The 24621-nt window shown below is 45.4% G+C and overlaps 1 protein-coding gene across 1 annotated transcript in view; it reads right to left on the reverse strand.

Annotated features, from left to right (window-relative positions):
* The window catches only part of Myo1e (myosin IE), a 139447-nt gene that overhangs the window by 68805 nt on the left and 46021 nt on the right, over window positions 1–24621 (reverse strand). The window contains exons 2-4 of the mRNA XM_042687737.1: window positions 11483–11626; window positions 9263–9352; window positions 7198–7292 (exon numbers count right to left, since the gene is read on the reverse strand). Coding sequence (XP_042543671.1) covers window positions 7198–7292; window positions 9263–9352; window positions 11483–11626 — 329 coding nt within the window. The remainder of the gene's footprint in view (window positions 1–7197; window positions 7293–9262; window positions 9353–11482; window positions 11627–24621) is intronic.

A 24621-nucleotide genomic window follows, 5' to 3' on the forward strand; every position in this document is an offset into this window, starting at 1 on the left:
AGGGAGAGAAAGAAGGGAGGAAGGAAGGAAGGAAGGAAGGAAGGAAGGAAAGAAGGAAGGAAGGAAAGAAGGAAGGAAGGAAGGAAGGAAGGAGGGAGGGAGGGAGGGAGGGAAGGAAGGAGAGAAAGAGGGAGGGAGGAGGAAGGGGAGGTAAGGGAAGAGAAGGAGGGAGAAGAGAGAAAATGAAAGGAAAGGAAAATAAAGAGAAAGGGGAAGAGGGAAGGAGGAAGGGAGAAGGGAAGGAAGAATGAAAGAAAGGAGGGAGGGAGAAAAGGAGAGAGCAAGGGAAAGGAAAGAACTGTGAGGGGAAATTGTCTGGAGCTCTTCACTGAAAGTATTGGTGGAGATTTGGATCGATGTAAGGAAGCCAAAGAAACTTGGGTTCCATATTTACCAAACTTTGAGTACTATTCTATTACTTGGGGTGGGGGTGGGGGATAAGAGGGGAGGGGGAGGGGAGCCTCTCTGAGGTTACACTGTGCCCCCTGAGCAATGCACACTTCCTTCTATTGGCAGTTCTAAAATTAAACGCTGAGGCAGTCGGCATTAATCACATCCTGAGAACGAAGCTGCTTTCCTCTTACCAGTAATGGCACAGGACCAGCCGTGTGTGTGTGTGTGTGTGTGTGTGTGTGTGTGTGTGTGTGTGTGTGTGTGTGTGTGTGCGCGCGCGTGCGTGTGTGTGTGCACGGGTGCTTCTGTGCCAGTCCTAGGGCTTGAACTCAGGGTCTGGGTGCTGTTCTTGAGCTTTGTGCTCCAGGCTAGTACTCTACCACAGCTTTACTTCCAGCTTTTTGCTAGTTAAGTGGAGATAAGAGTCTCACTGGCTTTCCTGCCCCAGCAGGCTTTGAATTGCAATCCTCAGAGATCAGCCTCCTGAGTAGCTCTGGATTACAGGTGTGAGCCACCAGTGCCTGGCAAGGATTAGTCTTTTTAAAAAAGAGTCTACTATTTGGGGGCAGGGGGAGAGGGGGGAGGAAGATGGGAAGGGATGGGAAGAGGAAACAAAGGAGGAGGCAACAACGCTTGATAAGAAATGTAATTATCGGGCTGGGAAGGTGGCTCAGTGGTAGAGCGTTTGCCTTGCATGCATGAGGCCATGGGTTCAATTCTTCAGCACCACATAAGCAAAAAGAAAAAAAGCCAGAAGTGGTGCTGTGGCTCAAGTGGTAGAGCGCTAGCCTTGAGCTGAAGAGCTGAGGGACAGCACCCAGGCCCAGAGTTCAGACCCCACGACCGGACCCAAAAAAAAAAATAAATAAATGTAATTATCTTTCCCATGTAATTGTAACCCCTCTGTATGGTATTTTCACAATTAAAAAAAAAAAAGAGTCTACTTTTCAAAATTCTAGTCTTCTAATAAGAACCTCAATTCAGACAATGCTCAATCCAGGCAGAGTTCTGGATTCTCTGTTGGTACCATTTAGGGATCATCTCATGGAAAATAATAGACATTCAAAGTTAAAACAGTAGCTGTCTGCTAGTTCACAGGACCATGTATTTGCTAGTTCTGGTTGATCAAGAATTTTGGGCAAGCTGGGTGCTTCTGCTTCATGCCTGTAATCCTAGCTACTCAGGAGGCTGAGATCTGAGGATTATGGTTCAAAGCAGCCCAAGCAGGAATCTTCATGAGACTTGTATCTCCAATTAACCACCAAAAAGGTTGAAGTAAAGCTATGGCTTAAGTGGTAGAGCACTATCCTTGAACACCAAAGCTCAGGGACAGCACCGAGGCCCTGAGTTCAAGCTCCAGGATTGGCACACACATACGCATACACATACACAGACACAGACACAGACACACACACACACACACACACACACACAGCACACACACACAGAATTTTAGCCAGGTACTGGTGGCTCACTCCTGTAATCCTAGCTACTCAGGAAGCTGAGATCTGAGGATCATGGTTCAAAGCTAGCACGTGCAGAAAATTCCACGAGACTCTTATCCTCTTTCAACCACCAGAAAACCAGAAATGGAGCTATGGCTCAAAGTGGTAGAGCACTAGCCTCAAGCAAAACAGCTCAGGAATACCACCCAGGAACTGAGCTCAAACCCCACAGCCAACAATTAAAAAAAAAAGAATTTTGAGGGCACAGAGGCACATGAACAGAAGACAATCAAATAAGGGGACACCCCCACACACACACAAAAGGAAGCTGAGACCAATGTTGAAATCATTGGGCTTTTCAAGCCAACCCAAAATTAAACTCGCCATTTGGCAAACTTCTAGTTGTGTTGGATGTCCTTGAACTGCTATGTGATGTTAAGAGAGACTGGGGGTACAGGTGGGGGGCCTGGCCCAGGGACTGGAGTCTCTTAGGCTCAGCATCCCTCTATGCTGTGCAGCCTGGGCCTGAACTCCTGCCGTACAGGTTGGACTTCCTCAACTAAGAAACCAAATGGAAAGGCCTTAAGATACAAGGCAAGTAGATACCCAGTGGGACTGGACGAGGAGACCCCATGTCTCCAGGAAATGTGCCCATCCTCAGGCTCAAGTTAGCTCAACTCCATGAGATGAAGACAATGGTGATCATGAGGATTTGAACTCAGGGACTTGCACTTGCAGGCAGGTGCTCTACCACTTGAGCCACACCCCCAGTCACTTTTTTGCTTTACTTTTCCAAATAGGCAGCCTCCTTTTTTGTTGTTGTTGTTCTGATTGGTCTTTCATCTCGATCTTTCTACCTACACCTCCTTTATAGTTGGGATTACAGGTGTGCTCTACCACACCCTTCCCCAAATTATCTTTGTAAATGGTCAGCATAATCAGATAATTTATACACTAGATCCAAGGTGACTAGATTGTTGATAAAACTTAACAAGTCTAAGTCCATTTTATAAGGTGTATTCAAGAACTTCACAAAATCAGTACAGTGGAGTTGTGTAACCACCCAATGAAACAGGAAAGACATTTAAAACAATACAAGGACTATGAAGTGGCTATTTCAACAAAACACAATGTATCTATAACATGCTTGTAACTATGTATAGAAAGATAATGTCAGAAAAAGATATTAAAGGGAACAAGGAAAAAGATCTATCTCTACCTTGTTAGGACAATTTATTATATAGAAGATTCTTTTTACTTTATTATTTTGTGTGTTTGCAGGTATTGGGGCTTGAACTCAAGGTCTGAACATTTTCCTTTAGTTTTTTTATTCAAGGCCAGTACTCTACCACTTTGGCCACAGCTCCATGTCTAGCTTTTTGCTCGTTAATTGGAGATAAGAATCCCACACATGTTCTTGCTAAAGCTGATTTCGAACAAACAGATTAACAGCCTTATCATGGGAGTCAACGTGACTAGAATTATTAGACAATGAGAAAACTCATCAAAGAATATTCTGGCTGGGTACTAGTGGCTCAGGCCTGTAATCCTAGCTACTTAGGAGGCTGAGATCTGAGGATTGTGGTTTGAAGCCAAACTGAAGCCCATGAATCTTTTTTTTTTTTTTTTGGTCCGGTTGTGGAGCCTGAACTCTGGGCCTGGGCACTGTCCCTCAGCTCTTCAGCTCAAGGCTAGCGCTCTACCACTTGAGCCATAGCGCCACTTCCGGCTTTTTTCTTTTTGCTTATGTGGTGCTGAGGAATCAAACCCAGGGCCTCAGGCATGCAAGGCAAGCACTCTACCACTGAGCCACCTTCCCAGCCCCAAGCCCATGAATCTTTTATCTCCAATTAACTGCCAGAAAAGCCAGCAGTGAAGGTGTGACCCCAGTGATAGAGCACTAGACTTAAGCAAAAAAGAACAAGGACAGCGTCCAGGCCCTGAGTTCAAGCCCCAATACTGACCATGTATGCACACACACACACATATACACAAACATATTACCACATACGTATTTCCTTATTAACCACTCTTTAGTCACAAACCGTTTTTCTGCCAATAGATAACATCATGATGGAATAAATAACAGCATTTGTAGGCCACACAAGATTATTAATACAGGTGATGGTGCCTGTCATCCTTAGCGACACAGGAAGCTGAGATCTGAGAGTCATGGAGGGAAGCCAGCCAAGGCAGAAATATCTGAGACTCTTATCTCCAATTAGCCACCCAAAAAAGCCAGAAGTGGAGCTGTAGCTCAAGTGGTAGAGCACTAGCCTTGAGTGAATAAATTTCAAGGATAACGCCCAGGCCCTAAGTTCAAGTTTCAGGACTGGCACCATAAAAATTAATTCATTAATTAATTACAATAAAAGCACTACAAGATCCTTAAAAGTGAACTTTAAATAACAATGTGGAAACATGACTCAATTTCCCTGACAATATTTACTTAGAACTATCCTCTCCTACTCCCTCCCCCCCCCCCCCCCCCCCCCCCCCCCCCCGCCGAAAGACTTAGCTGGGGGCAGAGAGCATTTTGGAAGAGTGATCAGTGATCTCTGAATACCACAGTCCCTTAAAATGAACTAGTGAAGCCCCTTAGAGAAAGGGCTGATGAAGTCTCAAACAAGAACTATCCGAAAATGACCTAGGAACATCTTAAATAAGATCTCCAGGGAACTACTATAGACCCATCCAAAGGACCATTAGCCAAGACAAGAGCAAATTCAAGCCCCACGCACACAAGCACACACACACACACACACACACACTCCTTATCACAAGCTAGTTCAATAGGTAAGACATTTAAAATTCACTAGTTTGAGATAATAGTGACAATAAAAACACAGTACCTAGAGAGGTTGCTAGAACAACAACTCATTGCTTTGAAATGTGAGAGGTAATGACAATGAATCACAAATGCTTATCCTCACCAAAATGGTATTTTACGGTGGCAAAAGAGCTCCACCTAACATGCGTAGAACAAAGCATAGCATTAGAAAGTAATGATTGTTGGGTGGTTTTTTTTTTTTCCTAGCCTTTAATTAAGGAAGAGCCATGGAATGAAAATTTAGACTAGGTGAGTCCACCAGCATTCAGTTCACAGCGTAACTGACAAGGGTTTTGGCTTAAAAATTGAATGTGAATTTGCCATTTACAGGAAGCAAAGGGAACAGAGAAAACTTAAGCTTCATCATGGGGTACAGTGCCAGACTGTAGAAAGAGAGCTGCAGGACAAAGAATTCCTTCTTTCACGAATAAATGCCTAGAAAACAAAGAAAAGAGCCTTAAAGAGACACAGCCACCCAGGGCCATGGGTCAGCTTTGTTTGGATTCTAAATAAATTAGAAAAAAACAACAACTTGCTACAAAGAAGAATGTATTGCTGGGCCTGAAAGCAGAATACTGATGTTAGGTGATAATAAAAGATTTATTCTTTCCTTTTGGTGTTGGTGGTGGTGATTGAGTCTAGGATTTTATACATACTAAGCACGGCTCTAACACTGAGTTATACCCATCCACAAATCATTCATTTTCAAGGTACAATAATCTTTGGATGGTTTTGATGATTGACAAATGAAGGGAGAGATTATTTGGAATTTGCTTTAAAGGGCAAGTAGGTTAGGAAAGAAGGACTAAGAAAAACAGGATTTAACCATATCTTGTGTTTGTGTGCATATGTGTGTGCGCATGCATGCGCGTGTATCAATACTAGGGCTTGAACTCAGGGCCTTATGCTCTGACTTTTTTTTTTGGTCAAGACTCGCATTCTACCACTTGAACCATACCTCTACCTCCATGTTTGACCATTATCTTGATAACTAGGAAAATGGCTGATCAGTACAGTATATTATAATCTTTTTAATGTGATACATGCTTGTGAGTATCTGTAATCAAAGCTTTTTTTCCAAAATGCTTCAGATGAAAAGGTAAAAAATTAAAAAAGAGGAACATAAATATATTGGATTGAGCTTTGGTGGAGGGGTGGGGGTGGGAAGGAGGTCACCAAACAGTTAACTGTCAGCCAGGAGTGGAAGTGCATACCTGGCATCCTAGCTAATGAGGGAGATGGGTTTCCAGACCGAGATTATGGTTTTGGATTGTGTTGTGAGATCCCTATCTGAACAGAAAAATCTGGGCATGGTAGTACATACCTGTAATCCCAACTACAAGGGAAGTGTGTAAATAGGAGGATTGATGACCAGGCGTGTACTGTTGACACCTACCTGACTGCAAACGCTCATAGTAGGAAATCAATGACAAAGTGCTTCACCCCCAAAACACCCAGCAAAGGGCCAGGTTAAATGAATTACGAAATCCATTTGCAGATCCCAAAGGCTGACACTTACTAGTCACGTCCTCCAAAATCAAGGCAAATGACGAAACTCTATCAAAGGAGCTCAGACATGGTGGCTAAGTGCAGGGAATCACACCCCCTAATCCCAGCTACTCAGGAGGTAGAGAGCAGGAAGATGGCACACTAGGCCTGGTGGTATACACCTGCCATCCCAGCTATACAAGAGTAGATTAGGAGGATTGCTGTCCAATGCTGGCCCTGAGCCTGTGAAGACAGGACAAGTTAGGCAACAAATAACTGAAATGGAAGAAGGACTTGAGGAGTGGCTCAAATGGCAGTGTCCTTGGCCCAACCAGGACACCAAGCTCAAATCTGAAGTACTACATTGCAAGCAAAGGAAAAAGTAGGATCCAAGGAAAGCATTCCAGCTGAGAATCCAGTGAGCCACCATGAATGAAACTCAGGACAGGAAAAGAACTTCCAATTTCTGATCAAACAAAAGTAAGACATTTTCCACCTTTCACAGTGTCACCATTGAACTTGGTAACTAGCAGAAATGCCTGGTCGTGTGTCAGGGTTCTAACTGGAAACCCTATGGCCCGGGCACCAGTGGCTCACGCCTGTAATCCTAGCTATTCCAGAGGCTGAGATCTGAGGATCAAAGTTTTAAGCCACCCCAGGTAGGAGAATCAGCGAGATCAGTGAGACTCTTTACCTCCAGTAAAGCACCAAAAAGCCAGAAGTGAAGTGGAGGTGTAGCTTAAGTGGCAGAGTGCTAGCTTTGAGTAAATAAAAAACAAACAAACAAAAAAACCTCAGAGACAATGCCCAGGCCCTGAGTTCAAGTCCCAGGACCAGCATCAAAACAAAACCAAAAAACCAGAAAAACAAAACAACACCAAAAAACCTACCATGGAAGCTAGAAGGATGTGACAGTTTCACCAGCCTGCTTGCTACATGGCCACATTACGCAGCCTTGGACATGAGTGGCTGTTGGGATCCCGTAACTGGTGACAGAGTGCCAAGAAGACAGAGGTGTGTTGGCCTGCAGCCCCGTCATACCTGATTATGACACACTGGTTCTCTCTGTCGATGATCATATTTCTGTACATACTGTCCGCCAGGGCGTAGATATGAGGTGGGTTTTCATACTGGGCCTAGAAAGGCAAAGAACCACAATTAGATGGAACCAACCCTGATTTGCTTTCTTGGCCTCTTCACTCAGTTCTGGTGGCTATTAATTCCACCCGACAGCTTGCATTCTAAGGAACTTCATTTAAAAACAAACCAAACAAACAAACACCAGGGCACCGGTGGCTCACACCTGATACCCTAGCTACTCAGGAGGCCGAGACCTGAGGATTGTCTTCAAAGCCTGCCCAGGTAGGAAAGTCCATGTGACTCTTATCTCCAATAAACTACTCAAACAAACCAGAAGTGGAGCTGTGGCTCAAGTGGTAGAGTGCTAACTTTGAATAAAAGAAGCTCAGAGACATGCTCAGGCCCAGAATTCAAGCCCCAGAACTGGCAAAGAAAACAAGTCTTAGCACACACAGCCGGGCATCGGTGGCTCATGCCTGCATTCCTAGCTATTCAGGAGGCTGAGAGCTAAGGATTGTGGCTTGAAGCCAACCTGAGCAGGAAAGTCTCTGAGATTTCTTCTTCTTCTTTCTTTCTTCTTCTTTCTTTCTTCTTCCTTTTTTCTTTCCCCCCCCCTCCTCCTCCTCCTCCTGCTCCTCCTGCTCCTGCTCCTCCTCCTCCTCCTCCTCCTCCTCTTCCTCTTCCTCCTCCTCCTTCTTCTTTCTTTGGTTAACTGTGGGGCGAACTCAGGGCCTGGATGCCGTCTCTAAGCTTTTTCACTCAAGGCTAATAATGGTCTACCACTTTGAGCCACAGTGCCACTTCCAGTTTTCTGGTGGTTATTTGAAGATAAGAGTTTCACGGACTTTCCTGCCCTGGCTGGTTTCCAACAGTGACCCGCAGCTCTCAGCCTCTTGCATTGCTACAGGCTTGAGCCACTGGTGCCCAGCCCATGAGATTTTTTAATTCCAATTAACAATTAACCAGTAAAAAATCAGAACTGGAGCTATGGCCCAAGTGGTAGAGTGCAAAAATAGCTCAGGACCCTGAGTTCAAGCCTCAGGACAGACACGAGAGTACACACACACACACACACACACACAGACACACACACACACACACACACACACACACGCCATCCTAGCTGAGGTCAAATGCCATCCTGAGAAAATTAGAATGGAATATGGACTTTTCCACAGATGGGCCATGATTCAGCCTTCAAACATGTCCATGGGGGGCTGGGAAGTTGGCTCAGTGGTAGAGCGCTTGCCTCTGCAACCATGTCCTACTTCTAAATCCTTCTGGAGACACGTAGGTGGCAGGGCTGAAGGGAGACCTCCTCCCAAAGCCTGAGGTCTGAGAGTGATGACAGTTTCTCAGTTCCTCCTCACTGTTTCTCTAAGAGGCAAGTTACTTGCAGGAAGATTTGTCACAAAACTGAGTGGCATTATCAACGGATGAGGATAAAAAGTTAAACTTTTCCCTCAGAGGGTGGAGGCAGGGGTTCTAGAAAGACATAAACGGGTCCTGCAGGTTGGTGTCATCCATATGGGAACCGGAATCATGCTACACCTATTCTGTTGGGTGTGTGACTGAATCTTGTGACATGGCTGAAATGGAAACATCTCCATACCTAATAATTTTCCTGCCTCAACCAGATCGACATCCTGCTTCATTCAATTCCTTGCTATCCCCCACCTTTGCTTCTACCTTAAAATTTACCATAAGTCCTAACTACTCAGGAGGCTGAGATCTGACGATTGTGGTTCAAAGCTAGCCCAGGCCAGGAAAGTCCATGAGATTCTTATCTGCAATTAACCAGCAAAAAAGCCAGAAGTGGAGCTGTGGCTCAGGTGGTAGAGCACTAGCCTTGAGTACAAAAGCTCAGGGACAGTGCCCAGGCCCCTGAGTTCAAGCCCCAGGATGGGCACACACACAAAAAATCATTCATGGGCAATGCAACTATATCATTAATTACAAGGAAGAAAAATATTCTGCATTGTATAAACTCTAGACTTAGTAATAATGGACGTTGCTCATTACTTACCGCTCCTTGGTACATTTCAATCTCCTTCTCTCCGAAGTATGGCATCTGCTTAAAAGGGTTGACTGAGATTAGCACAGACCCTATGTAGGTCTGGATTTAAGCTCGTTAAGGACCATCATTAATATTCCTAGTAATCCATTGTCCCCTGCAGTGACAGGATGTTATCAAGAATTCACAGTCAGCTAGGAGCAGGTGGCTCACACTGTAATCCTAGCTACTCAGGAAGCTGACAGGTGAGGATAACAGTTCAAAGCTAGCCTGGGCAGAGAAGTCCCCATGAAATTCTTATCTCCAATTAACCACTCAAAACCAGAAGGAGCAATGGGATTCAAAGTGGTAGAGTGCTAACCTTGAGCAAAAGAGCTCAAGGACAGTGTGCAGGCCCTGAGTTCAAGTCCCATGAGCAATTAAAAAAGAAGAAGAAAAAAAATGTAAAAAGAGTTCACACAGATTGCTCAGCATAGATGGAAAGTTCCTGTTTGTAGTTTTCAAATGAATCCAAAGACAAAAGCAATTACCTAATGAGCCCAGCTGCTACTTCCTTCCAGAAACAATAATGAATTGAATTACCAAGGTTGTACTGGAAAGAAATCATTATTCCAAATAAACCAAACCAAAGCATATTCTTTCTAGAACTGGGGCTGAGTCCGGTTAAGAAAAAAGCAAAACAGAACAGAAAAGCCATGGAATGGCAAGACTGGGGTTGCTTCTGTTCTCAAATGATAAATGTTTTTCTTTGCATGATTTTCTATTTCTAAAACTACTGCACTAAACTATAAGTTATTTAGACTACTCATTATACGTTGTTAAGTGTGTGCATGTGTGCCTTGAACTCAGGGCATGGATGCTATCCCTGAGCTTTTGTGTTCAAGGCTAGTGCTCTACCACTTGAGCCACAGCTTCACTTGCAGCTTTTTGGTGGTTCATTGAAGATAAGAGTCTTACAGACTTTCCTGCCTGGGCTGGCTTTGAACCAGGATCCTCAGATCTCAGCCTGAAGAGTAGCTAGGATGACAGGCGTGAGCCTCTGACATCAAGCAGCATTTGGCATTTTTTATTGTTGTTGTTTTGTTTTTCTCTGGGGAAGTTTTTGAATCTTTAAGTAGTTGTACAAAGGGGTTGCCACTAAGCAGGGAGTTTATGTTGCATTTTAAAAGCCATATGAATATGTCATCTGAAGAAAGGCTGACATTGAAATGGAAAGAAAAACTCCAGAATATCAGGCGTTTTCCATAGTTGAGCCTCATTTCTTTATTTTGTCTTTCTTTCTTTCTTTTTTCTTTTTGATTGGTCATGGGGCTTGAACTCTGGACCTGGGCACTGTCCCTGAGCTGTTCAGCTCAAGGCAAGCACTCTACCACTTGAGCCACAGCACCACTTCCAGCTTTCTGGTGGTTAACTGGAGATAAGCATCTCATGGACTTTCCTGTCCTGGCTGGCTTTGAACCACAATCCTCAGATCTCAGCCTCCTGAGTAGCTAGGATGACAGGTGTGAGCCACTGGCACCCGGCTTGACCTTCATTTCGTAATGCCTCCTTTAGGAAAGCTGCAGGGAAAAAATGGCTAAATTGCTTTTACAATGTGCATGAGGCAATTGTGTGTGTGTGTGTGTGTGTGTGTGTGTGTGCGCTGGAGCTTAAACTCAGGGCTGAGGCACTATCCTTGCGCTTTTGTGCTCAAGGCTAGTGCTCTACCACTTTGATCCACCACTCCACTTCCAGTTTTCTGGTGGCTCCAAGGCCATCTTACTTAAACCTGTTCAAATCTTGACTGGGAAATCTGTGCTGTGCAATCAACGAAATTCTGGAAGGCAGGCCTGCAGAGATTTTAAGCGCTACACACACGGGCCATGTCACATCAAGGAAACAATGAGAGGGAATGAAAAGCTCTCTGCCAATGACCTTGAGAAATGTCTTGAGCCTGGACCATGTGACCAAACAAAAGTGCAGAAGCTGAGCCAGGCCCAGCTGGCTTACACCTGTCATCCTGGCTACTCAGGAGGATGAGATCTAGAGGGTCTAGGCAGTCTTTGAGATTCAATCTCCAATTAACCAGTAAAAAAAAAAAAAGCTGTATTGGAGGTGTGGCTGGAGTGGTAGAGCATCAACCATAAGCAAAACAGAGCATAGCAGAATCCAAGTTCAAATTCCAGGCCCAGAGATACACATTAAAATTAAATATTACTAAATCTTCCTGTCCCAGGATGTGCAAAAGGATACGAAGATGTAATCGTCCATGTATCTCTTCTTCAGGTTCTCCACGATGGAGCTCTCAGTGATCTTTGACAGGAGGACCATGTCGTCCACACCGCTGTGTTTGACATTGTGACTCTGCCAATGGTACCGGAAGGCACCTTTGCTTCCCTACGGACCAAACCACACAACAGCAGTGAGACACTCACATGGTGATTTCACCATCGTAGACCTGGATTCAAGTTTCCAGCCTTACTGAATCATTGAAGCTTCTCTTTGGCTCATTTGTATGAGAGAGAGAGAGACAGAGAGACAGAGAGAGAGAGAGGGAGAGAGAGAGAGAGAAAATTCCACTTCATAGTCAGCATAAGAATGACCTAACACACCATACAGGCTGGACATGGTAGATCCTTCTTGTATTCCTACATGGGAGGCTGAGATTCGGAGAATCCTGACTTGAGGCCAGCCAGGGCAAAAAGATAGCAAGACCACCATCTCAATATAAAAACTCTGCTCCTGTCACCCTAGCAAGGTGGGAGATATAAATAGGATCGTGGTCCAGGCTGGTCTGAGACCAAAAAAAAAAAAAAAAGAGACCTTACCTGAAAAATAAAGCCCAAAAAAGGTTAAGGGTGTGACTCAGGTGGTAGAGCACCTGTCACCAGACCCTAAGTTCAAGCCCTACTGCTGCTAAACATAAAGGTCAACAACTAAAACAACTGCAGCCCAAACCAGTCTCTGATCTGTTCCATCAAATTTGACTATGGAATGATCATGAGGTCAGCACTGCTGACTTCACCTGAAACATCTTCCCTCCCTAAAGTCACCATTGTTACTCTATCCAAAGCCTTCAGGATGCTTGTAATCTTAGCCATTCGGAGGCTGAGATACGAGGATCACAGTTTAAAGCCAGCCTAGCAGACAAATCCATGAGTCTTACCTACAGTTAACTAACAAAAAGCCAGAAGCAGAGGTGTGCACACCAACTTTTTTTTTTTTTCCCTTGGGTCCGGTCATGGGGTCTGAACTCTGGGCCTGGGTGCTGTCCCTCAGCTCTTCAGCTCAAGGCTAGCGCTCTACCACCTGAGCCACAGCGCCACTTCTGGCTTTTTTGTTTTTGCTTATGTGGTGCTGAGGAATCGAACCCAGGGCCTCATACATGCAAGGCAAGCACTCTACCACTGAGCCACCTTCCCAGCTCATGCACACCAACTTTTAAGCAGAAAAAGTTGTGTGCAAGGCCCTGAGTTCAAGACCCAGTACCAGCATAAAAGGTTATTGTTTAGTTTTGTTTTAATTTCTCGGAGAAAGAGACTGTCATTTTGTGACGCACAAATTCTAAGAGGATCCAGGGAAAGCAGCCCTTCAAAATGCAGGAAGCCATCCCAGAAAAAGTGTGCCATGCCACTAGGCCTAAACTTGGAAAGAGATTCTAGAAGATTCCACCATCTCGCAGTCCTGTAGAGGGAAACCTTCTGTGTGATATATCTGGCTTTCCCAGAACCACCCACAGCTTCAATTCTGCAAAGTGACCACAGATTTCCTGATCCTCCCCTCTCCCCCCTCCCCTTTTCCCTCCTCCTCCACCAGCCAAGTTCAGAGGAACAGCTCTCGCCACAGCCTGGGCCACCAGCTTTCATAAGCACTCATGGTCCTCTCCCAACACAAGTCCTAGAGGCTCATCTCCTACCCTCCCTTCCTGCTTTCCGCCACCCACAAAGTTAAATCAACAAGGAAAGCCAAAAGTCCTAGAGAACCAATCCGGAATTGCTTGGTTCACTTTTTTTTGGTGGTGGTAGTGGTGCCAGTCCTAGGATTTGAACTCAGGACCTGGGGCACAGTCCCTGAGCTTTTTCATGCATGGCTAGTACTCAACCACTTGAGCCAATGCATCACTTGTGGCTTTTGGGTGATTTGTTGGAGGAGATAAAGAGTTTCAGACTTTGATGCCTGGCCTGACTTGGAACCGTGATACTCGGATAGTCTCAGGTCTCAGCTTCCTGAGGAGCTAAAATTACAGGCGTGAGCCACCAGCACCCATCTTGGTTGGCTTTGAACCCCAATATTGCTACACAGAAATGATCTCTGAAAGTAGCCCAAGCCTGCTGGGCACCAAGCCAACCTTTCTCCATGCACTTACACAGGTGATCCTGGTGAATTTCTCCCTTCTACCATTGGAGTTTGTTGGGTTTTAATTTCACATTTGTTTTTTGGCAGTATTGAGGCTTGAACTCAAGCCTTCATGCTTGCTAGGCAGGTGCTCTACTGCTGAACCACGCCTCCCAAGTCCTTTCTTCTACTGGTTCAGTGTGTGTGTGTGTGTGTGTGTGTGTGTGCGCGCGCGCGTGCGCCCTCCATTACGGGGCTTGAACTCGGGGCCTGGGTACTGTCCTTTAGCTTTTTTATTTTCCCCAATCAAGGCTTGCACTCTACCAGCACCACTTCTGGCTTTTTGCTTTCCCCATCCATGTCACCTCAACAGAAAGGCTCCCCCTCCCTATTTGAGGAAACCCCTTTCCATTCCCTTCCCCTCTTCAGCCAAATCAGGAGGACACTGGGCAAGCCAGAGGGCCCAGTGCTGTAGCCAGCTGTGTGCCAAGACCCAAGAATGGCAATGCCAATACCAAATGCCACTTGTCACCCTGGTGATGGCTGGCAGTGATGACAAGAGAAATTTCCCATGTGCTAAGAGTTCTGCACAGACTTTCTTTGGACCTACATGTAGTTTCTAAGGATGAATCAGCTCAGGAAAAAAAAAAAGGATTTGATTCATATGAAAAGTTCTAGAAAGGAGGCACACCCACACCCACACAATGGCTTGGACTGTTGCTCACACATAGGAAGTACCACCAGACTGCTAAAGTCCCTCTCACATGCAGGAAGAGCCAGCATGGGCCAGGGGTCTCACTGGTGACCCTTAAGAAATGGAGGTTCTTGCCACAGGCCAGCGGCTCACACCTTGTCATCCTAGCTACTCAGGAGACTGAGATCTGAGGATCGTGGTTCAAAGCCAGCCCAGGCAGGAAAATCCGTGAGACTCTTTATCTCCAATAAACCACCAGAAAACCCGAAGTGGTGTTGTGGCTCAAGTGGTAGAGCGCTAGCCTTGAACTGAAGAGCTGAGGGACAGCGCCCAGGCCCAGAATTCAGGCCCCACAATGGACATAAAAAAATAAATTAAAAAAAAAAAAACTAGTCTGGAAAGAAAAGTCCATGAGACTCTTATCTCCAATGAACCAGTTAAAAAAAACCTGGAAGTGGAGCTGTGGCTCAAGGGGTAGAGCACTAGCCTTGAGTAAAAAAGCCAAGTAAAAGAGTGTGGGGCCTTGAATTCCAGCCCAGTGCTTGTTTTTATTTTCTCTGCCTGAAATGTCAACAGTACAAGATGATTTCCTAGATCAATGAGCAGTTCAAAGCCAAGATGTCATAAATTGCTTTTGGTTTTTTTTTTTTTTGCCAGTCCTGGGGCTTGAACTCAGGGCCTGGGCACTGTCCCTGGGCTTCTTGCTTCTTGCTCAAGGCTAGCACTCTATCACTTGAGCCACAGCACCATTTCTGGCTTTTTTCTGTTTATGGTACCGAGGAATCAAACCCAGGGCTTCATGCACGCAAGGCAAGCACTCTACCACTAAGCCACATTCCCAGCCCTAAGATGTCATAAAGAGTTAATACAGTCCATCAATTCTAAGATGCAGTTTCTCACTTGGATGCTGTGTTTTGGGTCTACCATAGTCAGTGGTTTGTCGTTGGCTTAGCTGATGGCTATTTTGAATCAATATATAATGATGGCCCTCTTCCAGCCAAGAGCATCTTGGGTGCAATAGGGTAGATGATACCCAACCAACTTATGACCAGATGCTGCCATGAACACGTTACAAACCCCAACCACTGTTCAATATCACCATAAATATAAGGCATTTTGTGCTACTGATCCCAACCCAGGCGGGTGAAGGGGAAGAGATGCCCCTGCCCCCCTAAAGATTGGGGATAGCGGTGGGTATCACCCTCTCATCCAGCTAAAGAGGAGACAGACAAACTTGATTACATCATGAGCATGTTTCAAGCCACATTTGATCCCCATCAAAATGGCTGAAATCCATTTTTAGGACAAATACACCCCATTTATTTCCACCGCCAAGCTCCTGATGGAGCAGTCACACCCATGTTGATGACTTTTCTCATCTGGGGCCCTGCCAGCCTTAACAAGTGAGTCGAGAACCGAACAATCGTCCGATTCACCACTGTTTGCCTCACAGTGGATTTTGGAATCGACAGATGTGGGTATAAACCTCGCTGCCAGTGTTCGTGGAATTCTCTTCTTTACCCTGAAGACAACCTAACGCACATGTAAATGTGATTTTGGTTTTTGCACCTCTAAGGAACAGGGCTCATTAACAAAGTCAGGAGCCCAAACTTTATCACACTATGTGCCCTAATGTTTTTGGGTTTTTTTTTGTTTTTCTGAATGGGGCTTCCATTCTTACTCCTTCCCTCGCAAATCTATAGCAGAGGTCAGCAGTCCCCTTACCCAATGGGTTGGACTTCAAAATGGTCGGCAGGAACACCAGTTATTTGCACAAATATCTGCATGGTTTCTGGTTGCAAACATGCTTTTGGATTTGTGCTTTTACACTCGCCAAGAGCACAAATGCCTCTTTTTTTTTTTTTCTTTTCTTTTTAATGGAAGTCCCAAAATAGGAAGAGAAGCAGAAGCAAGCATCCCAGCATTCACCAGGGTCAGTGTGTGACTCCCCTCTGGGGATTTAAGCCAACAGCACGGTATTACTTACTAATTAAGTAAGCCACTCCCCAGAAATACCTGCCAGTGACTACATATTCATTCAAGTTTATTGGAATTAAAGAGCCAAGGTTTGTACATTTGTTTGATGAAGATCACCCTTTAAATGTAGCAAATAAGCTCATTTCGCTGTTTTTTTGGTTTGTTTTTCTTTTTCTTTTTGTCGGTTGTGGGGCTTGAACCCTGGGCCTGGGCGCTGTCCCTCAGCTCTTCAGCTCAAGGCGAGCACTGTACCACTTGAGTTACAGCACCACTCCTGGTTTTCTGATGGTTTACTGGAGATGAGTCTCACGGTCTTTCTTGCCCAGGCTGGCTTTGAACCGCAATCCTCAGATCTCAGCCTCCTGAGTAGCTAGGATTACAGGTGTGAGCCACCAGCACCAGGCTATTTCGATGTTTTTTAAGGCAGCAAGGAAGAGACCAAAAGTCAGAAAAGAGGGGGAAAATTAGATTGAGATGCTGAGAAAGATATCAAAGCAAATGATTTAAGTTAAACATGAGGAAAGTATTAAAGCAGTGAAGGAAATAAATAACCCTTAGGGATCCGAACATACAACAAAGAAAAGTTGTTTGCTCACAGAGCAAGCTGTATGAATAAATAAAATACCATAAATGCTCTAACCAATAAATAAAGTTTTCAAAAGAAGGAAGAGAAAAGGTTTCTTTCCAGTCTCCACTCTACTAAAACTGTAGCTTTTTTTTTTTTGAGGGGGGGGGGGAGGAATTGGGGGGAAGTTGGTATAATTAGAGTCCATGGGCTACATAGTAAACTTAGCTTTATATGAAAAAATACTAATAAAATACTAATACTCTCTGGAGTAAGAAATGTGCATGAGCCAGATGTAACGATGTACACCAGTAATCCCAACATCCAGAAGTCTGAGGCAGGTAGGTCAGCTGTATAGCAAAAGGGGGAAAGCAACAGCAAACAAAAAGAAACCGAGAGAGAACGGAAGGAATGGAGGGAGGAGGGAAAAGGAAGGGAGGGAGGGAGAAAGGAAAGGAGAGAGGAAGGAACAAAGGAAAGAAAGGAGAGGGAGAGGGAGGGAGCAGAGAAGAAAAGAGAGAGGGAGAGAAGGAAGAAGGAAGCAAGGAAGGAAGGAAGAAAGAAGGGAGGGAGAGAGGGAAGGAGGAAGCAAGGAAGGAAGGAAGAAAGAAGAGGGAGAGAGGGAAGGAGGAAGCAAGGGAAGAAGGGAGGGAGGGAGAAAGAAGGGAAGGAGGAAACAAGGAAGAAGGGAGTGAGGGAAAGATGGAGGAAGAGAGGGAAGGAGGGAAAGAAAAGTATGTGAAATAGACATTTCCTACTGGTGGGTACATTTTGTGTGGTAGGTAGGTTTGCTTTAAAAATGATGGGCAGGGCTGGGAATGGGGCTCAGTGGTAGAGCGCTTGCCTAGCATGCACGAAGCCCTAGGTTTGATTCCTCAGTACCACGTAAACAGAAAAGCCAGAAGTGGTGCTGTGGCTCAAGTGGTAGAGTGCTAGCCTTGAGCAAAAGAAGCTCAGGGACAGTGCCCAGGCCCTGAGTTCAAGCCCCAGGCCTGGCAAATAATAATAATAACAACAACAACTACTACTACTACTACTACTACAATAGGTGGATAGTTTTATTTTATTTCATTTCCCTATCATATCTATTTTATTTTTTATTTCTTGGTCACTTACAATTTCTGCCCTTTAAAGACAGGGCATAGCTGTTTGACAGGCGTGCAAGACAAAGTCACTAGCTGTGCAAAAGTGCTTTAGATCAATCCTGCCCCTGGTCTCTCTTCCCTTTTCCTCATTGAGCTCCTTCTGTGGCAACTTGTGGTCTAGAGTGTGTGCACCATGAGAGAATGCCTGCAGCTGAAGTTGTGTGAGCCGCACTTCAACTAAAGTCGCAACTGGAAAGCTGCAAATTTAAAAGTCTCCAGTGGAGGAACATAATTGCAGCTGGGCACAAGACTGTACAACCACCAGGACTCTGCTACCGACAGCAAGGGGAGGCAGGAAACAATGTGTAGTTACTTTCTGTTATGTTTCACCCATTGTGTTTGCAAGAGACTGAATCACCACCCTGCTCTGGGACTGGGCCCCAACTCTGAAAGGTTCCATTGTCAAGGACCAAGCTATGCAGAGCAGAGTTCGGGTTGCTGTAGTAACCTTGGCTATGAATTTCCTGACCAGAGCGATGAAAATCTCAACCCAACTCTGACATTACTTGGGCTGCACACAAGAATGCAAAATGATCAGGCTGGGGGTGGGGAATGACGGGGGGGGGGGGGGGGGAGGGTGGGGGGGGGGCATAGAGGGATTCAGTTATGGGCTTGAACTTGGGGCCTAGCTCTTGTGCTCAAAGCCAGGGCTCTACTACTTTGAGTCACAGCACCACTTCCAGCTTTCTGGTGATTCATTGGAGATAAGAGTCTCATAGACTTTCCTGCCTGGGCTGGCTTTGAACCATGATCTTCAGATCTCAGCTTCCTGAGTAGCTAGGATTACAAGGCATGTATCATTGATATCCATCATTGATATCCAGCTTTGCTTTTCTCTCTCTCTCTCTCTCTTTCTTATCTACCTTATGAAGAAGGCCTCAAACTTATAATCCTCCAGCTTCAGCCTCCTAAAATGCTGGGATTATAGGTTTGGATCACCCTCCTCCCAACTTCTCTTGTAATTAAAAAAAAAAACACAAAAAAACCCTGCACACAAATAGTTTTACAAATGCCCATTCAGTGAAATAATTGCTGAAAGAAATCATTATGGGTTGAATCATCCTAAGAGGCTTCAACGAGATCAGAGTTGAGTTTAGGATTAAATAAATTGAAGCACTGAATTGGAAGAAAGGAGGGAGGAGAGAAAGGAAGGGGTCATTCCTGAGAGAAGCAAAGGCTCAGATGAGAAGCCCATAAATAAAGTATTGCTTGGGTTTGCAATGAACTCTTCTTCGTAAGAGAGCAACCTGAGGACACGAGCTAGGCTAGAAGAGGAGACGTGTGTGGAAGAAATAGAAATCGTAGACCAAGTTCACTCAGAAAAGTCCAGCCTGCACAGGAAAGCCAGGAAGGCATGGCTGAATACTTGGCATTGGGGACAGGAAGCAGGCGGCCAAGATGGAATCTCCATCAGAGAGTGCAGCCCAGGTCACACAGAATAACTCCCTCCTTCCAAAGGGAAGAGCCCAAATCACTGTAGCCAGATCCCCGGCTATTTAGTGCTATATACCACCTCGCAAGACTGCACCACTGCCACGAGCTTGCCAGTACGGTTATCCCATGAGTTGGAAAGGGAGGAAACAATTGGAAACAATCCAGGCCAGAAAAACTCCCCCTTCTACTTCAAAGAAATACAAATGAGAGGTGAGGCTTGAGGTGGGGGTTGGAGGGTGGGGTGGCAGCAGGGAACAAAGTTCTCATCCTTTGGGGGCAGGGAAGCTCTTCCTTTTGGAGAAAAGTATCTGTGAGCTCATGTCTGTAATTCTAGCTACTCAGGAAGCTGAGATCTGGGGATTACAGTTTGAAGCCAATCCGGGTAAGAAAGTACATGAGACTCTTATCTCCAGTTAACCACTGGAAAACCAGAAGTGTTGCTATGGCATGGGGGAGGGGAGGGAGGGAGGAGGAGAGGAAGGGGGAGGGAGGGGAAGGGGGGAAAGGAGGGAGAGAGAGAGGGAGGAAGGAAGAAAGGGAGGAAGGGAGGGAGGGAGAGGCAAGGTAGAGAGGGAAGAAGGAAGGAAGGAAGGAAGGAAGGAAGGAAGGAAGGAAGGAAGGAAGGGAGGGAGGGAGGGAGGGAGGGAGGGAGAGGCAAGGTAGAGAGGAAGGAAGGAAGGAAGGAAGGAAGGAAGGAAGGGAGGGAGGGAGGGAGGGAGGGAAGAAAAATACCTCTGTTTACCTATCTTCTGTGTAAATGCTATGTCACTTTTTACAGGGTGAAACTGTGCATTTTTTTCCTCCAGTTGTGGGGCTGGAACTCAGGGCCTGGGCACTGGCCCTGAGCTCTTCTGCTCAAGGCTAGTGCTCTACCACTTGGAGCTACCGTGTCACTTCTGGTTTCCTGGTGGGTAATTGGAGAAAAGAGTCTCATGGAATGTGTCTCAGTGGTAGAGTGCTCACCTACCATGCATGAAGCCTTGGGTTCAATTCCTCAGTACCACATAAACAGAAAAAGCTGGAAGTGGTGCTGTGGCTCAAGTGGTAGAGTGCTAGCCTTGAGCAAAAAGCAGCTCAGGGATAGTGCTCAGGACCTGAGTTCAAGTCCCAGGACTGGCAAAAAAAAAAAAAGTCTCATGAAGACTTTCCTGCTTGGGCTGGTTTTGAACAGCAATCTACAGATCTCAGCCTCCTGAATAGCTAGGTGTGAGTTGACACCCAGCTGTGTGCTCCGTCTTGCCTACTTAGAAGCAAGAGGGACTGGACGCCAGTGGCTCACGCCTGTAATCCTAGCTACTCAGGAGGCTGAGATCTGAGGAGCATGGTTCAAAGCCAGCCTGGGAAGGAAAGTCTGTGAGACTCTTATCTCCAATAAACCACTCAGAAAACTGGAAGTGGTACTGTAGCTCAAGTGGTAGAGTACTTGCCTTGGGCTGAAGAGCTCAGGGACAGTGCCCAGGCCCAGAGTTCAAGCCCCACAACCCACATTAAAAAGAAAAGAAAAGAAAAAATAAAAACAAGAGGGTTTAACAAGAAGGAATCTGAAAGAGCTGTGAAGCTAGAATGCCTTTAACCACCAACCACCACCAGCCCTTGAAGAACACAATCTGAAAAAAAAAGCATATTTACTGTTTGCAATTCCAACTCTAAAAGCCTCTGTGCTTTTAGTGAACCTCCAACCCCCCCCCCCCAAACAAAGGGCAAAATTATCAAGGCACAAAAAAAGGCAGAGACGTCACCCCATGGATGGTAGAATCTGGGCCAACCTCTCAGCAAGATGAGGAATTACAGTAATTCAGCCCACAGCCGTTTCCCATTTTAACTGATGTTTCCTGTTTTCTACCGCTGGGCATCACAAGGATTTTCAGAACCCAACCCCGGGTTCACAAACCATCTCTTCACTGGAGTACATTCTTTTCTGTTCACTCAGCACGTTGTGTGTGCAACGTTACAACCCACAAACGGATCTGTTTTCCTACTGACCTCAATTTGTGGCCACCATTACCATGGCTGAGGGAATTCTTGGCTCTACAAGGAAGAGCAGGGGCTCTGGTGAATGACAAGGCATTGAGGCCTATACAGGGACTAGATCCTATGTATCCAAGTTCCTTGGGCCTATAGCTTTAAGACAGTCAAAATGGGCTGGTTAGCCCAGTGCTGGTGGCTCACACCTGTCAACCTAGCTACCCAGGAGGCTGAAGATCATGGTTCCAAGCCAGCCTAGGCAGGAAAGTCTGTTATGTCCAATCAACCACCAGAAAACTGCAAGTGGTGCTGTGGTTCAAAGAGGTAGAGCACTAGCCTTGAGCAAAAGAACTCAGGGACAGTGCCCAGGCCCTGAGTTCAAGCCCCACAACCAATCAAAAAATTAAAAATTTTTTTTAAAAATCCTGGGATGTTTGGCAGTGTCTGCAGGAATCAGGCAGCATGGATTGGACTCAGGAGGAAGAATGGGGGACAAAAAGAGAACAGAGACATCTTTTTCCAGTCCTTTCAGTTTATTTGCTGTTCAATCCTAAAGGAAACACTGCCTTTTTCTTCTTTTTTTGTTTTTCTTTGCTGTTGTTTGGGTTTGCCTACAAGTTAGTGAATGTGTGAGGCATTCAGCCCTCTATTTTTGAAATAGTTTCAAAACTACAGAAAAGCTACAAAAATACACTAGGAATTCTTAGTCTCTTGACCAGGCTGTAGTATTTTGTGACACTGGCTTCCTGTCCTCTGCCATGTTTTTTCTGTCTATTTAAGGCAGATGTATTTGGAATTTTGTCTCCCCCTCCCCCTCCCAACACCCCAACAACTGAAAATAGATTGGCTACATCATGCTTTTTTATTTTTATAGTTTGGGTCAGTCATGGAGCTTGAACTCAGGGTCTGGGTGCTGTCCCTGAGCTTTTTGGCTCAAGGCTAGTACTCTACCACCATAGCACTACTTCCGGTTGTCTGGTGGTTAATTGGAAACAAGGGTCACATGAACTTTCTTGCCTGGGCTGGCTTTGAACTGAGATCCTTAGATCTCAGCCTCCTGAGTAGTCAGGATTACAGGTGTGAGCTACCAGCACCTAGTTTATGCTGCTGCTGCTGCTTCTTTTTAACACCTTAATAATTCAGTGTATATTTTCCACAAAGGGAAATTTTCTCATTAACCATCATGGAGTGAAGAGTGCCAGGAAACCTAACATTGATGCAAGTCAATCTCGTCAATTATCCTGAGAATGTTCTTTACGACAATTATTTTTTCCCACATAGCATCACATTAGTGTTGCATTAAGCGGTCAGGTTGCCTTCAGCTCCTTTCATCGGTAATCATTGCTCAGCTTTGGCTTTTGTAATGTTGACATTTGAAAGGCCTCAGGCCAGTTATTATTTAGTCTTTCCCCTTTACTTGGGTTTCTCTGATTATTTCAATGCAATTAGATTCAGTTTTGCATTGGGGGTGAGAATTCCAGACAAGCAATTTTGGGTTCCTCTCAGATTGCTACATCCAGGGGTATAGGATATTGGTTAGGGATATATCTATATCTCCCATACACACACATACACACACACACACACACACACACACACACACACACACACACACACACACACACACCTCTCTTATACCAAGGTTTTGAATTCTAGAGCTGGCCTCAATTCTCAATCCTTTCAAGTAGCTAGGATTAGTTTTGAGATCCCATGCCCAAAAATTCCTGTTATGTACCCCTCTTCCCTCCTTTTTTTTCCCCCTTTTGATAATACCGGGGTCTTGTGCTCACTCAACTTGCTTCCTCGGATGGCACTCTACCATTTGAACCATGCCTCTAGCCCTGATTTTTGCTGTTTGTGTGAATGATGGAATATTGCAGATTTTTTCTGCCAGGATTGGCTTCAATAGTGGATCCTTGAGATCTTCTTAGACTTTAGAACAGCTAGGATTACAGGTGTGAGCTACGGATTATAGGCTGTGATATCCATTCTCATCATTTGGCTAAGTCTGGGCCCATTTCTCCACTGCACAATTTCAATCCACACCCCCCCGCCCCACCCTGCCAGTCCCCATTGCAACTGCTGAGTTTTTTTGGTGTGTGTGGTGATACTTTAAGACTATATAAATACCTTTTCTCAAACTTTAACAACTGACTTTGATCAAATTAAAAGTTTAAATTCGCTGATTTAGCATTCTAAGCTTCACCAATCCCAGTCTGACTTTTGTAGACAGAAAGGGGGCATAAAACATCAATGAGCCTCTTGAGGCCACACTAGCTTATTTCCTTCCTCACAGCCTGCTGGGCCCCAGAGAGGCTGAGACTTCTGGATTGCTATTCTTCTGATGTGACGCTATGCCTGGGCTCCACAGGTCATGAAACAGGGTGCTGAAGAAGCTGCACGGGAGCCAGAGGCTGGTGGCCTGTCATCCTAGCTACTCAGGAGGCTGAGGTCTGAGGATCACAAACCAAAGCCAGTCCTGGGCAGGAAAGTCTGTGAGTTGTTTGAAAAAAAATCTTCAGTGAACACCAAAAAGCCAGAAATGGAGCTGCGGCTCAAGTGGTAGAGCACCAATCTTGAGTGCCGAAGCTAAGGGACAGCATTCAGACCCTGAATTCAAGCCATAGGACTGGCGAAGAAGGAGGAGGAGGAGGAGGAGGAGGAGGAGGAGGAGGAGGAGGAGGAGGAGGAGGAGGAGGAGAACAAGAACAAGAAGAACAAGCAGCAGCAGCAGCAGCAACAGCAGCAGCAGCATGAGTCAAAGTGTTTCTTAATGGCCAGACAGCATTGTGGAAAGGAGTAAGCAAGCAAGACCAAGCTATTATGTAGAACATTTATCTCTTATAGCCTTCATTAGCATGCTGAGAGTCTCACCCTTTCCCCCTTCCCATTCCTTCTTTCTCCCCCAGCCATGGTGCTGACTGAGACCTGATTTGCTTCTAGTCTGATGGGGACAAGGAGAGCAAAACTAAGACACAGATGAGCGAAAAGGATTAAGTCTCATCAGTTGACTCAAAGAGGTTGCCAACCCAATAAATACATGAACAAATGCTCAACATCTGTGGATATAAAGGAAACGCTAATCAAAACAATACTGAGATTCCATCTCACCCCAGTAAAGAATGGCCATCATCAAGAATACAAACACCAGCAAATGATGGCAGGGATGTGGGGAAAAGGAACTGTATTGAACTGTTGATGGAAAGCAGTTTGGAGGTTCATCCAAAACTAAACATAGAACTTCTCTGCAGTGCAGCCATAGCACTCTTGGGCATTT

This window comes from Dipodomys spectabilis, unplaced genomic scaffold (genome assembly GCF_019054845.1).
Source record: "Dipodomys spectabilis isolate Male_0828 unplaced genomic scaffold, ASM1905484v1 ptg000108l, whole genome shotgun sequence".
NCBI classification, from domain to species: domain Eukaryota; kingdom Metazoa; phylum Chordata; class Mammalia; order Rodentia; family Heteromyidae; genus Dipodomys; species Dipodomys spectabilis.